General features: G+C 46.9%; 1 protein-coding gene across 3 annotated transcripts in view; it reads right to left on the minus strand.

Annotated features, from left to right (window-relative positions):
• The window catches only part of AHCTF1 (AT-hook containing transcription factor 1), a 1,100,496-nt gene that overhangs the window by 461,876 nt on the left and 620,452 nt on the right, over window positions 1-18,168 (minus strand). For 2 of the 3 annotated variants that reach the window (XM_086927204.1, XM_086927205.1), the window contains exon 30: window positions 7,482-7,640. The exons of the other annotated variant lie outside the window; for it this stretch is intronic. In XM_086927204.1, coding sequence (XP_086783330.1) covers window positions 7,482-7,640 — 159 coding nt within the window. The remainder of the gene's footprint in view (window positions 1-7,481; window positions 7,641-18,168) is intronic. 3 annotated transcript variants of the gene reach the window in all.

The raw sequence follows: 18,168 nt of genomic DNA on the forward strand, positions 1-18,168 counted from the left end.
TGCATCTTCCGTTGTTGTTGCGTCCATAGTCCCTGCACAGTGTAATGGAGTACATGGGCTCCCCATCCCTGGAGAGAGGCGTCAGTCGTCAGGATGATCTGTGGCACAGGCTCTTGGAACGGTCGGCCCTTGCAAAGGTTTCGTGGATTCTACCAATGCAGAGAGTTGTATGCCCGACCGCTCACCAACACTAGGTCTTTCAACTGCCCGTGAGCCTGAGTCCACTGACGTGCTTAGCACTCCCTGAAGCGGACGCATATGTAGCCTCGCGTGCAGGACTATGGAAATGCAGGAGGCCATCATGCCTATCAACTGCATGAACACTCTTGCTGGAAGGGAGTGTTGAGGTCTGAATTTTTGTATCAGCGATTGAATGCTGCTGACTCTCACTGAATTCGGCTGTGCTGTGGCCGCCAGAGTGTTTATGGTTGCGCCCAGATACTGCCGCACGTGGGCGGGCTGGAGATGGGATTTCGGGTAATTCAGTGAGAATCCCAAATCGTGCAGGAGGTGAATGGTGTGGGACATGTGGGCGGCACACTGCTGGGCTGACTTCGCTTGGATGAGCCAGTCGTCCAGATAAGGGTAGACGTGGATGTTCCGTCTCCTGAGATGCGCCGCCACTGTCGCCAGGCACTTTGTGAACACCCTGGGTGCCGTGGTGACACCGAAAGGCAAAACCTTGAACTGGTAGTGCTAGTTTTGTATGGTGAAACGGAGGTATTTCCTGTGTGAAGGGTGCAGTGGAATGTGAAAGTACGCATCCTTTAGGTCTAAAGTTGCGAGAAAATCCCCCTGCCTGAGCAACGGGATCACTTGCTGCAGGGTCAGCATATGGAAGTGCTCCGACAGGATGTAGTAGTTGAGTGGCCTGAGGTCCAGGATGGGCCTGAGGGACCCGTCCTTTTTTGGTATCAAGAAGTACAGGGAGTAGACCCCCGTGCCTCTTTCCTGCACTGGCACGAGCTCTATTGCTCCTTTTTGAAGCATGACGGTGACTTCTTGCTGCAATAAGTGCAAGTGCTCGTTTGACATAGGACGGTGTCTTGGGGGCATGTTGGGTGGAGTGGATGTTAACTCCAGACAATAACCGTATTGGATAAGTTTTCTGACCCACCTGTTCGTGGTGATGGACCTCCAGACGGGCAGGAACTGCTGGAGTCTCCCCCCGACCGGTGTTGAATGGTCGGGGGGCAGTGACAATGCGTTACTGCTTGCTGGTGGCAGAGGATCTGGAGCTGTTGTTTCCACGTCCTCTGCCCTTGGCGCTGTTGCCACGATATCCACCTCGACTCTTGTTGGTGTAAGTGGTCTGAGTGTTGCCCTTGTAGTATTGCGTGGACTGGGAGAGCTGGCCCCTGGAGACGCCTCTAGCGCTGGAGCGACGAAAGGACCCACCCCGAAACTGCTGGGACTGTAAGGCACCCATGGATTTCGCAGTCTCAGTGTCCTTTCTTATTTTTTCTAGGGTGGTGTCAACCTCCGGGCCAAACAGGTGATCTGGGTTAACCGTTTGGTTCAGGATGGTGGTTTGGATTTCCGGCTTAAATCCAGAGATTCTCAGCCAGGCATGTCGCCGAAGCATAACACTAGTATTTATAGCTCTGGCAGCGGTATCAGCTGCGTCCAGAGCGCACTTAATTTAAGCGTTAGAGATTAGCTTCCCTTCCTGAATCAGCATCTCAGCCCCCTCCTTGTATTGATCAGGCAGGTGTTGCAACAGGGTCTCCAGTGTATCGTAGTTTGCCCTGTCATAGCGCGCCAGAAGCGCCTGTGTGTTAGAAATGCACCAGATGTTGGCTGCCTGTGCTGCTACCCTCTTCCCCGAAGCCTCAAAGACCTTGGATTCTTTGTCTGGGGGAGGAGCATCACCCGTAGTCTGAGAATTTGCCCTCTTCCGGGCATTCGAGATGACAAGGGAGTCCAGAGGCAACTGTCCTTTGATGTAGGTAGGATCAGTAGGCGACGACTTGTATTTCTTGTCAATCCTAGGGTTTATCACCCTTGCCCTGGTAGGTTCTTTAAAGATCTCAGCAGCATGCTTTAAAACACCTTTCAGCATAGGCAGAGTTTTAACAGTTTTTTCCGATACTGAAAAAGTGTCAAAGAGGAAATCCACATCCACAGGGTCCGCATGTAGCTGGACGTTGTGATTGTTAGCTGCCCGTTCAATGAGGGCATTGAAAGCAGTAGAGTCCTCTGTAGGGGACGTTTTAGCAGAAAAAAGTTGAGGGTCTTGTCCTGAGTGAGGATCCCCAGGGTCACCACCAGCTGCCCAGGGTTCATGTGTATCTTCAGGGTCTGTATAGACTGGATAACTGTATTCATCCTCATCATCTCCCTCACCAGCGTCCACATCTGAGTAAGTTGGCGACATATCATGAGTCTGTGGGGAAAGGGGTTCCACCAAGACGGGAGAGCAAGCAGAGTCCTTCTTTTTCTTGAGAGGGATCTTGTAAGACTCCAGTTGGGGTTCTGGGGTGATTTTCCGCTTCAGGAGGGAAAGCCTGCCCGTTTCGGCGTCGATGAAATGTTCCTGACGCTCATCCACCGAAGGTCGTCGAGGTCGCGGGCCGTGGACCACCGATGACGCCTTCGGCGCCGAGGAGACCTTTTCAGGCACGCCGGCCACTGCTTTAGGAGCGAAAGCCTTCGGCGCCGTCTTAGGTGGCAACGTGAAGTGGATCGGCGTGGACGTCTTAAGTGGTTTCTCCACAGGTTTCGCAGGCGGAGGATCGTTCGGATCTACCGACGCGGTGCCCTCACGGATGCGCTGCAGGGAGTCCGTCACCTTTTTGGTGAAAGCGGCGGATGGGCGCACCGGCTCAATGGAATTCTTCGAGGCCAGTTTTGGAGTCGACCCTCGGGGCGCAGCGCCCATGGCCTTGTCCTGCGGACACGAGGTCGTGAGGACTTTTGGGTCATCGAGACGCTTCTTCGGGTCACTGAGAGTCTTCTTCGGCTCGCCGACAGCCTTCTTCGGGTCGACCAGGCTTTTGCCGGTGTCGATTGTCTTCGGCGCCGACGCGCCCGACTCGACCACCTTCACTTTTGCCTTCGGCACGGCAGACTTTGTCTCAACGCCCTTGACTTGAGTCTTTGGCTCGACAGCCACTTTCAGCTTCTTCGGCGCCGAAGCCTCCGAGGCCTTGGAGCCGACCGAAGCGATGCGCACTTTCGGTGCTGGCACCTGCGCAGTATCTGGCGTCGAGGCCGTTGGTTTCACTTTCGGTTTCGTTTTGCCAGGGAGTGGCTCGGCAACAATGTCCGTGGCCGGGCCAGAAGGCGGGGCCGTGGAACCCATAGCGAGATCTTGGGTAAGGCCCGAAGGCGATCCCTCGACCTGGGCCTTATAAATTGGCACGGCTTCAGAGTCAGTTTGAGGAAGCTCCTCGTCTGAGCTATCCTCCAAGGCCCCGAGGGCCCCGTTGTCGTCTCCTACCTCGTCGACGACTTCTTCGCCCTCGAACGCCTCAGCTTCCACGTCGTAGTCATCTTCGACGTCCAACGCGGGGTTTGATTCAGAAATGTCCTGGGATTCGTCCTCGACATCCCCTGCATTGAAGATGTCCACAGGCGCCGGAGCAGATTGCTGGGCCTCCAGGCGCGCAGCTCGTCGAAGCTCAAGCGTCTTCTTAGACCTGAAGCGGGAACAAGCCATACACTTGTCCTCATCGTGGTCCGGCGACAGACACTTGTTGCACACCGGGTGGACGTCGATGTGGGGGTATTTAGAGTAACAGACCGGACATCTCTTGAATGGACTTCGTTCCATGATGGACGGTCGATAGGTCAGGAGCGTCGACTGGGCCTTCCGCGCCGAGAGCACGCGGGAGTACAGAATCCGGCTCGGAGCCGAGCTAGAAGAAGTAATGCCGAACGCAAGACAATACCGACGTATAGACTAAAGACCTTTTCTATCGATTCCGAAAAGAGGGAATTAAAGACATCCGAAGCCATGGCGGAAAAAAACAATCTGAGGATGGAGTCGATGCCCATGCGTACTGTAGTTCGAGGGAGGAGCCACCTATCCCGTGATACTTCGAAGACTCTTCCAGGACAACAATGTGCAATCATCCGGACCCAACACTAGGCGGCGATCTATGCACAGATATGAATTCAGCAGCCCACATGCCTCGAACACAAGTCTGTCAAAAAATGACTGGGGATAGGTCTCTCCAGGTCTGCAATTAATTGATAGGAAAGAATAGAACTGGTGCCAGTGTGGTGCATCTATATGCACCACGCACAAAACTTCTGGCGTGGGCGACTTGGACATGAAGGATGCCACCTACTGGCACGCAGAGGCACTGTTCAAAAAGTTACCAGATCCAGTCTGAAGCCTGATGTGAGGTAATGGGGTGTATTATAAGGAGTAACTGTGTGACATTGGAGTGTAAATACACTCATCAACCCCTTCTGATCCAGTAGGCTTCATTTGATTAACTATTAGCTTAACTCAAGGCCGCTGTGGCTCTGAGCAGTCAGGCATACACAAAGGACCGAAAGTAAAACACTTAAGCACCACTAAAACATTGCAGTAGGAATGCACAAGACACTCAAGAAATCCAACCCCAAATATAAAAAAACAAAAGCAGAATTTGATATCTTTTTTGATACCAAAAATGAAGAAAAAAATCTTCTGCAGGGCTCTGGAGATCCAGAACTTACAAGGCACAGCAAATATGCACTTTTTACTTAACCGCGAACAAGCAGTTGCCAATTCGGAAAATTTGACACTTAAAAACGTTTTGAGTAAAAACTTTGCTTAGGTGTATTGCGGCCACTTAGAGGTGCCGTATGCGGCCAACTTCCGCGGGGAGCCTGTCAGAATTCCTTAGAAACAGCTACCTCAAGTAAAAAAGTCTTCAGTCCAGTTCCTGTGGCTCCTTGCCATTGTCTTCTATGAAGTAGTCCTGATGTAAATGATTCAGGATGTTGAAGATTTTTAAGATGATGTGGGAGTTCCTCGCATTACTCTTCGGTCCACAGGTTTGGTGAAGCGATCCTTGCCAAAAGGGTCAATGTCCCTCAAAGTCCTCTCAAGATGGGCATGAGTCCAGTAGCTGCTGGGCTACCAGTCATCAGGCACAGCAGTTTCAGTGGTTTCCTTCTTTTGGAGGTAACTTGCCTTCTGAGTGACCAAGCTGAACTCAGACGGCTCATCTGGGTCCAGCAGACGGAGGTAATTTTTGAGCCTATGGTCTTGGTCCTTGGTGCTGCATGGTGACTAAGAACTGATTTTGGAATCTGGGCTACCAACTCTCACCAGAAGGCTTTTCCAACTAAACAGAGAGTAGGTACAGCCACTTCTCCTTTGCTAGACACCAGATTCAGCAGCTGTAGGCTTGGTCAGTGCAGCCTCTCTTGGTCAGGTCCTTGGTGCAGCAGGGCAGTTGCCTTATGTCTTCTTCAACAGTCCAATGAGATCCGAGTTCTGGGTGCCCTTTTTACGCCCAGAAAACGCCCTTGCTATAGGACACAGTAGGTTGTCAATGGGCTACTAGGTTACCTCCCTTCGGATGACCATTTCTTGCGAAGTATGGCATCTGGCGATCTCAGAATTCTCAATTCTGGCCACTTTGAAGATGGCAGATCCCCGCTCTGTTTGTAAGGCTACCACTGAGGAAATATAAATTTTTGGTCAAGTTATGTTCCCTATCGTGTACCCCACCGTCTCCATGTACGAGTTTAAAGTGCATGTAACTTCCCTCCTGTGCCAGCTATGAAGACGCAAATACATTTGCGTCCAACGTTAACATGTCCTCTTTCAGGCCCACCCTGAATGGGTTGGATAGTCCGTTCCTAAGTATGCTATGCCAACGTCTTTTTGTAGTGTACTTTACATGTTTTTTGGCTCTGGCAAAGTAGGCCCTGAATTTCTGCCATCGAGCCTCTTTTCTTCCTTCTGACTCTGAAAGCCTCAGCCCAGGCTGCCCCCGTACCTGTGAACTCTGCCTTACTTCCAGCACGGCCCACCGCGCTCAGCTCAGCCTGCTGCCTGCCAAGAATGAATTCAACCTTCGAGTTATCTGCTTCCCTTTCCTAAGACGCATTCCTGCCTACTAGTTTCAGTAAACATTCCCCAGCTGCAGAGCCAAAGGGCCGGCCTGTCTCCGTGCAAGTAATTCATAGCCTCTGTTACCATGCTCCCATGGAAGGCCCATGCCCCCACGCTTCTCATGCAGACACTCAGGCGCTTATACACGCACTCACAGTCAGTATAGAATAGCTTCTGCCCCAGAGACCTTTCCGCCCAGATAGCTCAGTTCCTAAACATCAGATATCAGATATGATAGAAGCACAAGTTGATCTGACATGCCAGACTTCTGTCTCTTTCCGTCAGTGTAAATGTCAAGTCCCTGCACCCTTCAGTTTCACGCCAATCACACGTCATGCAGCTGCGCGCGCATCCAAGCCTCCGATTTCTGCTGACATTGCAACATTCCAGTTTAGTGCCACCCACATGTGACACCTACTTGTGACGTTTCTAGAACACACCTCCAGTTTACGCCTAGTTCACGCCTTCTGATTACGCACTAGTAACACGTGGATGCTGTTATCTTGTCTACTCTCAGCTGTTACGCCTACTATATTGCTTTCTATGATGTAAATCAAGTATATAAGCTATGTATTGTTAATAAAATATGGCTCTATCCCTTCTGACACCCTTGTGGTGGTCAGAACATGATATCCTGGTCATGACCATTCCTCTTTCAGGAATAAAACCCCTAAGAACTCTAACACCACGGACTCTGTTTCCTTCTTTTCCGATTGAGTTATTATTGATTAAGTACTTCCCTGCATAGAAATTAAGATGGTAAATTAAATATTTATGACACCACAACAAAAACAGAAATGTGGCTGTCAACTGGGCTGAACAAGTCCCTGAAAACCAGCTTGACAACTAGTTTCCCCTCTCTGTCACCAGTGCTGCCCTATCTGCCTAAACAATAGAGCAGACCCTCTCCCAAAAGTGTTTCCTATTTGCCCTTCTCCTTTAAAGCTTGCCTTTTGTGACAATACCTGTCTGGCTTCCTGCTAGAAAAAGATAACACCACTATCCCTTGTGAGTTTCTAATGTGTCCTTTTGTGTGAGTCATTCACACGTCTTCCGAGGGGGCGCATAAAGGTGCCTCAGGAACAGATCCTGAGTGCAAGTATGAAGGAGCACTGGAGACTTTGGGAAACTTTGCAAACATTGTACACCACAACAATTTACACACTCAGACTTGAAAAACCAGCAACATCAGTCTAAAACTTTGGTGGGAACATACAAAAAGAGGCAATTCCTTACAACAGTTTCTTGTTGATATATGGCATTTTCTAGACTCATGGTATCAAGTGTGCGCCTTTAGTTATTTTGATAATTTTGATACTAAGTACAAGACTAAAAAAGTAGCACTGATCAAACTTTCAGCAGATATGTCATATTTCCAAAACCCATTGCTTCACAAAGTACAGGCCACCAAGGAGCTCACCGTTATGAATGTTCAGCAAAGACGACTCATCAGGATGCTTGAATTCTACCTGTTCAGGTCCTGCAGCTTCCATATTTTCTCCTTGCTTCTGAATTTCTTTTTTTTCTTTGGCAGCAGATTGAAGATCATCATTATGTTGAGAATGATGAAGCGAAGACTCTTTAGACAAAAAACAGAGCAAGCAAGTGATGTTTGGTATTGTCATTTTTATTTTTAGATATTTTAGGCTACCAATCCAGACTGTTCACCAAGAAATACTCAGTCAGCCGGGAAATGAAAAATGTTCTCAACGACAAATAGACATATGCAGGGGCTACTGAGGAATGTAATGGCACAGCCCCAAAATAACCCTCACTCCGTATGAGGCTAAGGCATCACCATACTCAGTCTATTATGCCCAAACCACAGGAGGCAGATGCCAAACAGAAAAAGTAGTTAAAGAACAGAAAACGCTTTTAAAAGAGGGTGTTTTATCATTAATCTGTGAGAAAAAAATAAAACTAATATCAAAATGTTTGTTAAGATACACTCTATCTTCTTATGCCTCCCACATATATTGGTTATTGTAAGAAAATGCCTCTTTTTGTATGGTCACCCCATGTTTTTGTACTGATGCTGCTGTTTTTTCGAATCAATGTGCACTGATGCCTGCTAACCAGACCTCTGTGCCAGTGCCCTGCCCCCAAAACGTGTATGTTACATTAGCTATACACAATTGGCATAGTCAAACTTACCTTCAAGTCCCTAGTATATGGTACCCTGGGTATCTAAGTTAGAGAGTCATCCCAGGGATTTCATCCCTGGTTGTGCGACCCTGGGTGTGACACAGGTTAAACTAGTCTCCCTGTCCGACCTCTGCAGCATGAAAGAGCAGTTTTAAACTGGTAGCCTGACTTTGACATTTAAAGCAATGGCAAAGCCAAACCTCCCTGCGCAATATGTATAAGTCACCCCTATGAGAGGCGTTGCAAGTGTTACGGAAGGGTGCAGCATTTTTCATGGGCAGAATATTTACTTTACAAATTTTGGCAGTAAAAATGTGAAGCTTTTGTTTCTACTGTGGTAAGACTTGGTAACCTCATTGACAAGTATAGGGTTACAAACTGACTGTTTTGCTGTGCAATCTCCTGAACGGTACGACCAAAGTTGATACTCCATTAATGTAACATGTTGCAGTATGCATATTTTACAAAGTTTCCACTTTGTTACCTTTAGTCTCATGTGCCCTTAACAACTGCAATGCATAAGGAGCTTGAGCACGAGACAGCTTTTTGCCATCCTGGAGAGATGTGCTAGGGACACCCAGGAAAGGAGACAATAAAAGCCTGCTCTGGGGATATGCTTTACCTACCTCCTGCAGAAAGCCAGATGTGTGCTGGCCCAAAAGCCGAGCTTCAAGGGAGAAGCCACCTTTGAGGAGCAAATGAATAACACTTGGCACAGGGCTGCTCTGTTATCTAGGTAGACAGGCAGGCACTAAGGGCACGGAAAGGGAAACCAGTTGCCAAACGGATTTTTCAGGGGTGTGTAGCTTCCTTTGTAGCCACACCTCTGGGTTGGGCTAGGGAGCTCTGGACGCAGAAAGAGATGTTTCTGCCAGGTTGGAAGTGTGCACAATGGTGCATCCTGGGATTGCCAATGCCAGACTTCACAGGGAGTGGACATCAGGAAAGAGGAAACCTGGTACCTGATTGGCTACCAAACGCATTGCATCCGGAGGGTATTTTCTGTGCATAATGAGCATACCAAACTCAGATTTTGACTGGACTGGAAGGTAGGAACGAAGGAAGACTGCAAAGAGGCAGCATGGGCATGGAGTGCACCTGCTAAACCTGGTGCCTAGCAAAGGTGAAGGGACTGTGTTCTGCTCATGGGGAAATCGATCCTGGAGTTCAGTCGTAGCAAGATAATCCAAAAATCTGTTTACTGAACTATTCACAGCATAGGGCTCCAAGTTTGAAAGAAGCTTCTTGGGGCAAATTGGTAGACTAGAATCTTCACACTGATGTGGAACTGCAACAGAGACCAGGAACGGATTCTAAAAGTTGCACCCGAGGCTGCTGCACCAAGGCAAGTCATTAGAGTGCAGATTGGTTGTCAGAAGAGAAGTTAACGCCCAAGGAAGGATTTGGCTGTGACCGCGATATCGTGCTACTGGTAGTCTAGTGGGGATTGGACGTCTGCCAGAACACAGAGGATTTAGAAGGACGTCAGCCCTGTTGTCACAACTGCCTTACCAACTCCATGGCCTGAAGAGTTGCCGCAGGAATAAAAACCGCATTGCATAGCATCCACAGCATCCTGTATCCCTTACATCATGACGACTTCCATAGCAACCAACAGCACAGAGATTAAAGTGCCTGAACTGACTGAAGACTGAAGAATGTATTGCACAAGATATTTTCTCTCACAGTGCACTGGTAAATCAACGTTGCAGACTTAAAAGATTTTGAACATTTTTACTTTTCTATTGTTTATGTATAGTATAGTGGACCAGAACGTTTGAAGGTTTTTTTTTTCTGGTTGCCTGTACTTGTTTTCTGGTGTGCCTTTCTTGTAACTCCTAGCTAGGGAGTGATAGTAACTAACTGTTTTAAGGGTAAACGTAAAACTCTTTTGGGACTTGCAAATACTCTCACAATTTCAACCCCAAAAGACAGACCTCCTGTACAAATGACGCTGGATGGCTTCTTGGCCACGACAGTAGGTGTGGTTTCAAAGGAGATCAGGCTGGCAGATCGCCAGCTATTGCTCACTAGCAATCTCCCTTCTACTACAGCTCTTCTACTTACCTCTCTGGCAGGGTGCAGTCGGCAGAGCTCATCCGGCCTTGAGGTGCGGTGCGACTCATTTACAACGATAAGCACCAGTGGAGAGGCTTCTTTTGCTCCAAACGATGACTTATTGCCCCGCCTCCCTTTAATAAAAGGAAAAGAAAGCACTCCATTCTAGGAAAGCGAAGGATAATATTGATAAGCCTGTTCCCTCGATACCATTAAAGGTACAGTCGCCAATGTTGAACTCTTGGGGCTTACAGTGTTTGTCCTTTCGGAATATGATTTCAGTAGAAGTCAAAGTAATAGTGATTTCCACACTTATAGCCCGCTTAGATAAAATAGAAGCAGCTATGAAGGACAGCAGATTAATTACCCAGCTACATCTGAATACCTATACCCCATTACCTTTACCACTGTCAGGCAACACCCCAGCCTCCGTACCCGCATTAGGGTGGTGGATAGGGTATCAGGGGGAAGGCTAACGATGTTCGGTTGGGAGTGTTTGTGCAACAGGGTCCAGGGGAACAATGACATGCTATATATTCATTGTTAAGCAGCTAAGGAGAGAGAGGGGCTCGTCTCACACACACACACACACACACACACACACACACACACAAGAATAAGGTTGAATCCTATGAGGAACTGCGTAACAAAGTTATACACGGACTTCATGGCAATGTGGACTCACGTGCATGTTTTCATGATGAAATAATTAATTGCTTGGAGAGTTAGCCCCTCCAAGAAAAACTGCGTTGTCAATTTTAGGCCTCCTTCTGTTGTTGCTAGAGCTTTCAACCTGTGGAATCAACGTGCACATTCGAGGGTAGGGTGGGTCTGTTCCCACTGGACTATTTTTATCAGCCACTTGGAAGATCTACGATGTCTCCTATGGAGCCAACTATGCAGCGTGTACGTTCTTTTGCTATTCTAACTATGCCCCTCTCTCTGACATCCAGGAAATCGAATCACTCCCTGATGAAGACAGAAATTCTTCTGAGGCTGCAGTTATGTCCAAGAAATGGATTTATCTGAGGCTGCAGTTATGTTCATGGTTGGGGTGGGGTGGGGTGGGGGTGATATTTGGGCTACGGCCCTACTCCACAGATACAGGCAAACTGGGCCCCTCCCTCTACAATTTCCCCAGCCTTAGATGGAACCAACCAGGGATTACATGTGGCCTTCCCCCCTGGACTCACTGTAGGCCCCGCTATTGTGATTACGGGTGAGCCAACTAGTAAAGTGTGCAATGGAAGGCTCTCCCTAGTCTCCTGGAACATAGCAGGTGTCTCAGCCAAACTGGCTGACCCAGAATTGGGTGCTTCTATTGACAGATTTAACCTGTGGGTGCTCCAGGAGACATGGGCAATAGAGAGTAAGGATAGGAACTGCTATTGAAGCTGAAGCAAATCTGTCACCCTCCCAGTGGCTGGTCGCCCCTCTGGTAGCATGTTATTATAGGTCAAAACTACATTTAGGGGACAAATGAGGGAGATTTCAGTACAATCCCTGGACAAACGGGGGCTAGAGGTTTTTAAGCTTTGTGGGAAGTCCTGCCTTCTTATTTATGTTTATAATAGCACCACATTTTAAAGTACCTTCCAAATCCTAGAGATGTTGGATAGTCTTACTAATAGTTATGCCAAATCGCACATCATCATAGCAGGTGATTTTTACGTTACGTTTGAGCATAGTGCGTGCTTTTCAAAGTGAATAGAGGAAGATGATTCATCTTAGAGCATCCCCTTTATAGATGTACCACCTATTACAGGACTCCCTTCCACAGCCCTGCAAGTATGCAGTATCTGCTTGTCATATGTATGATAGCTTGTAATAGCTTTACAAAATCAGACGTTTCACTGTCTTCTACTTTTTAAAGACAACTATAGAAGTAGAATTGTTTAGATCATCCTAGATATAAGAGCATATCAGTTTATGATTGATCTGGGAATTCCCTACAGACTAGAAACTGATCATTTTCCTTGTTTTGATCACGGAGCAGCATGGGAAGAGGCGCCAAGAAATGCTCCAGGTTGAGCGGAGCTTTAAGTTGCCTCAGAAGATTCCACAGTAAAAATCTATATAATCCTATTGACTACAGTAAACCGAGTAGTTGACAAGCTAGATAAAAGTGAAAATCTTTTAGTCAGTCATTATGATTGCTTTACAAAACTTAAGGAGGTTTTAGAGAAGGACTTTAAGCCTGCAGGGGAATCAGCTAAAACCAATTATTTGTTAATTGTGCTTGCAGTGAAGCAAAGGAGCCCTGCTGAATGCAATCAAAGAAGGGAACATAAGTGTGATTCCTTTAGTCAGACCGCAATATAAAACTTCTCAGGACAGCTCAAGAAAACTGTAATGATGACTTTTGGGCCAACCTTTTAAGAGCAGCAGCTAGTAAAGCTGTATATACATTTTGGCACACCGATAAGCATGGCTCTTCCCATGTAGCAATGCATCATGAAATTAATATCCAGGGTGAAGCATGGGAGAATCATTTCACATGTCTGTACACAAATAGGGCCCCTTTCACCTGCGAGCTTTGCGTAGATAAAACTACCTCCGCCCAACTGCTTGGTAAAGTGTGGTGATCACGACCCTGAACAATTTCTAAATTTTTTTCTAATAGACATTAAGAGGGATTGCATGGTGCAAAAGAAGGGGAAGGCTACTGGCCTAGATAATATCCATGTGTATCTTTTTCGATCAAATCTGGATCTCTGGGCCCCATATTCCAATAAATCTCGAAAGCCTTTCTTGCAGGTGCTCCAAGACCTCAAACTTGGAAGAGCGCGGAGATAGTTCTCATATATAAAAAGGGTTCCAGGTATATGCCGCTGTACTATCACCCCATTAGTCTGATAGACTCCACTCAACATTTGTTTTGCAGACTAATCCCTGTTAAACTCAATGGGTGAATAGCCAAGCTGCAAGTTACTTTAAAGCTGGCTGCCAAGATATGTGCATTGCTGATCAAACCTTCAGATTTTTGGTAATCACGTAGAAAAGAGCGATCGGCAGCAATGGCAACTTGTTTGTCACCTTTGTTGACCTCTGTTCTGCTTTTGACCTGGTTCTGAGGGAGAAATTGTGGGGCATACTGAGGGAGCAGGGGATGCCCCATTAACTTTTAGAAATTTTTATTAGACCTAAGGAGGGCAATTATGCCTGTTAGATGGGCCTCTAACGAGGAATTGAGGAGGCGTATTACTATAAAAAGGGGGGCCCTGGCCCCCACCCTGTTTTTATTCTTTATTAATTGGTGTGTGGACTTCATAACTGATTGTCCGAATGACTCACTTACATTAGCAGAAATCAAGGTCTCCGCTTTGCTGTTCACTGATGACACCCTCTTGCTGTCAAAAACAACTTTGCTGCAGGGATCGTCTCACTTGTGACCACCATGTCTTAAACTGAATAGAGCCAGGACCAAGTAAATGAATGGTATTTAACCCACGTGAAAACCACAGGGAGAGATTATCGCTGCAAGTTGTCGCCCTTGACAGAGTGAGTAATTTTGATTATCTTGGTATTACAATATCGGACTCCAATTCATGGGAGGACAAGATGCAAGTGTTACCACATTAAAAAACAGGGCTAAGGCTTTACTTAGATTTGTGATAGCAGCCTAGTCTCACCTGTTTAATTACAACCTTTAAAATATATAGGGCACAAGTTCTAATGGAGATGCTGTATGGAAGCAAATTTTGGGCCCATTCAGACTGGACCATTCTGGTTTGCATGGAAAACAGAATAGTGGTCATTATTAACACTTTCCCAGAGTTGCCCCTTTCTACCTGTACGGTTTGATCTTGGATTAAGGTCTTTGTGCCTGATGGCTAAATTGTGCCCACTGGTTTATTGGGCACGTATCTGGAAGTCCAAGGCGCTGAAGATCCCTTGACTAAGATTGATCAAGGTGAACTTGATGGAACTTGACTAAAAATTACTTATTGGCCAGGGATCCTTGGACTTGCTAAAAGTGAGGTTCTGGGAAAGGCACCAAGGTAAAGTTATGGCTCCTGGAGCTGCAATTGTAATAAATCATTTTTTGTAAAACCTTTAAAGTACTCCCTTTTGACATTTTTGTAGATTCCATTTGCCTTGCCACTGCGTGATCTCTCAATCTAAAATGTACCTTTGGCATTCTTACCCTCTGAGTTTTCAAGCACTTGGCTAGCTAATGCCAGGAGTTACATGGCATGCTGTGTTTGTACCAATTACGAGACAGAGGATTTTTTTTTCTTTTGACCAGTAAATTCAGCAAGTTGTTCTGAATGGATAATCCATGCATGCATGCATGCTGCACATTGGGTCTACTCGATCGGACATCCGCGCTGCTGGATTTTAAGAAAGGAAAAGACCCACTTGCTGAATGTGATGTAGTGAAGTACTTGAAGGTGCATGGTACAAACGGACAAGTCTCATAATGCAACTTTTAAATGTATTATGGCTCCACTTTCTTGCTTATTTGTACATATGTATTTGCACTTTAGCTCCCACGTATGGTTGCACAGCTGTGGTCATATGTAGTACCTGAATATCGCACAAATTACTACTTGTGTAACGATATATCTGTAAGAGACATTAGTTAGTGATAGATTCCTTACCTTAGAATATCCCCAGGCGTCAGACTGTATCCGGAAAGTTTTGCTTAGCAATATCCCTGCTCGTCAGTAGGTGGCGTCCTGCAGCTCCGAGTCAGTCACTGGCGTCGTCAGCGCCGAGATGACGTCACGGAGAGCACTTAAGCGCCCCCCATTTGTGCTGAAGTCAGTTCTGTACACAACTTTCCGTGCCAGGAATGCAAACCCATGCAAGATACTGACCACTGGTGCATAAAACTAGGGCCCTGAAAGGGATGACCTTAACCATAGTAATCAGTTCGCAGAACGGGGATGATGAGAGGGGCGAAAAGGAATCTATCACCAACTAATGTCTTCTACAGATATATTGTTACACAAGTAGTAACTTGTGCAGCTGAAAGAGCCACTTTAGTGATAGATTCTTTACCTTGGTATAGATACCCCAGCAATACCAAACCAAATTACACCAGAAAGTCACAGAGAACAGAACGGCCAAAGAAGCTGTCTCTCCGGACCGGACCGTCAAGGCAGTAATGCTTGGTAAACGGGTGCAGCGAGGCACACGTAGCTGCCTGACAAATGTCCTGCAAGGCAACGCCACATCTCAAGGCAGTAGTGGCTGCAGTTGCCCTGGTCGAATGGGCACACAACCCCACAGGAGGCTCCTTCTTGGCCAAGGAGTAACATGCCTTGATGTACAGAACAACCCACCGAGAGATGGTCGGTTTGTGCACGGCCCAACCCTTTTTGGCGCTCATGTAGCCAACGAAGAGTTGATCATCCACCCGGAACTGCTGTGTACACTGCAGATAGAAAGCGAGCGCACGTTTTGGGTTCAGACGGTGGAGCCTCTCCTCTTCCCTTGAAGGATGCGGAGGCGGAAAGAAGCTGGGCAAAGTGATGGTCTGCCCGATGTGGAAGGGCGTGACAACCTTTGGCAGGAAAGAAGGACGGGTCCTTAAAACCACCTTGTCCAGATGAACAGAAAGAAAAGGAGGTTTGGAAGAAAGCCTGGAGCTCACTCACTCTTCTGGCAGAGGTGATATCCACCAGGAAAGCAGTCTTTAAAGTGAGAAGACGTAGGGGACAGTTATGAAGGAGCTCAAAGGGAGCGCACATCAGAAAAGTCAAGACAAGATTTAAATCCCACTGAGGCATTATGAAGGGTACGGGTGGAAACGTATGCATAATGCCTTTAAGGAAACGTTAACAACAGGGGACTTAAAAAGAGAAGGCTGATCTGGAAGCCGTAGAAAGGCCAGTAGGTTAGCCTCCCCCAGGTACACCTCTAAATCTTTAGGGGGTAGAGCGTTCTCTGTGCGTCTCCCGCAGATCTGGAATGATCCGCCGGAGCACTTACGTAGGGAACCGGCTCTGCTCACCTTTAGAAAGCTTTTAAAACTTTTCTGTTTAGAGAGGCGCATAATCTCTGCTATCGGGGCTATTAGATCTCTGCTTAGTGACTCGCTCACTCTTCCTGTTAAGCGCTTAGAGACCTGTAGGTGATTTGCGCTATATAAAAGTCATATAACATTAACAAAGGGGTTGGTAAAGGTATTACACAGTGAGGTTAGACAACCACCCCATATAATACACCTCATTTTGTCACTGTTATCAATAAAGACCAGAGAGAGGAAGTACTCTGTTGAAGGCATGATAATGCCAGTACAGAGCTTGGTGACTTATAAGAAAATTCTGCTTCTACTTACCTTCATTAACTTTCTTTCTGGTGAAGAAACTCTAGTCACAGATTGTCTACCTTTTGAATACTCCCCAGGCATCAGATTGCATAAGAAACGTTTCCAGCAGTACCTTTGTGCACCAGTAGATGACACCATGTGGTTCTACACCAACGTTGTTCAGCTCCAGAAAAGCTGTGAGGAGCATATTAAGATGCCATTCACATGTGCCGACATCAGTTCCTTTAGAGATTGTCCGCGCACCCAGACAAAGAGCTCCAAAAGCAAATTTGTGTGTTCAGATTGCTAAACTTGGAATCTTACCAATGGGTAGAGTCAGCTCAATGCATACAACAGGGAGAGTGGGTGAGGAATCTATGGATAGATAGCGTTTCTATCAGAAAGAGCATAATTGAAGGTAAGTAACTTCTTCCTTTGATAGAGACATCTAGCCAAAGATTACTCACCTTTTGAAAAGATACCAAAGCAGCACCTAATTGGAGGTGGGTGGTGAATGGACTCAACCAGAAAGCTGTGTGGGACTGAGTAGGCAAAACGCACTTCTCAGCAGACATCACTGTCTAGACAATAGTGCTTTGTGAAAGTATGGAGGGATGCCCACTTAGCTGCCAGGCAATTGTCTAGAACAGGGACTCTGCTTACCAACACATTGGTAGCAGCTTTGGCCCTGGTACAATGAGCATGCAGTCATTCCAGAGGCTGCTTTTTAGTGAAAGAGTAGAAGATTTTAATGCACAGCACAATACAGTGGGAGATGGTTCTCTTCTGCCTTGCCTTTTTTCACTCCAACTAACTCCACAAAGAGCGGATTGTCCATCCGGTGGTCTTTGGCACCATCTACGTAGATGCTCAGCACTGTCTGGGGGTCCAGGCACTGGAGTCTCTCATCTTAGTGGGTAAGGTGGAGCACAGGCAGCCAGCAGAGTAATGGTCTAACCAACGTTAAACGGTGTCCCTACTTTTGGCTGAAAGGAGGCTCAAGTCAGCAAAACCCAGTTTGTCTGGGAAGAAGGTGGTGTACGAAGGGTTGACACAAAGAGCTTCAAGCTCACGCAAGCGCTGCTACGATGTTATGGCGACAAGGAAAACAGTCTTAAGTGTCAGGAAAAGCAAGAGGTAGCTGTGAAGGCCATAAAGGAAAATGCTACTTACCAGTATGCATCTGTTCTTGGCATATAGGGCTGCAGAACCACACACTATTGCATAGATCACCATCTGGTGGTGGGCCCGGATGATTACACTTTGTTGTTGTCTTGGAAGAGTCGTCTGTTGGATGACTTCTCCTGTAGATCGTAGTGTGCATGGGCATCGACTCCATCTTCGGATCGTTTTCGCCATTGAGCAAATGATGGAGTTGTACGAGTACAGAGAAGGATGTCCATGTCTTGTGTATCTAATTAAGATATTACTGGAACAGATATAGATAGGCGGGTGGGCGAGTGTGGTTCTGCAGCCCTACATGCCAATAACAGATGCATACTGGTAAGTAGCATTTTCCGTTCGAGGCATATGGGTTGCAGACCACACATTATTGCATAAATTGCACAGCATTTTTCTCCCTCAGCGGCGACCTCCCGATCTGTTGCAGTAGTTTTAAATAATGTTTTGAGTACAGCCTGGCCCA

Source organism: Lissotriton vulgaris, chromosome 6 (genome assembly GCF_964263255.1).
Source record: "Lissotriton vulgaris chromosome 6, aLisVul1.2, whole genome shotgun sequence".
NCBI lineage: Eukaryota > Metazoa > Chordata > Amphibia > Caudata > Salamandridae > Lissotriton > Lissotriton vulgaris.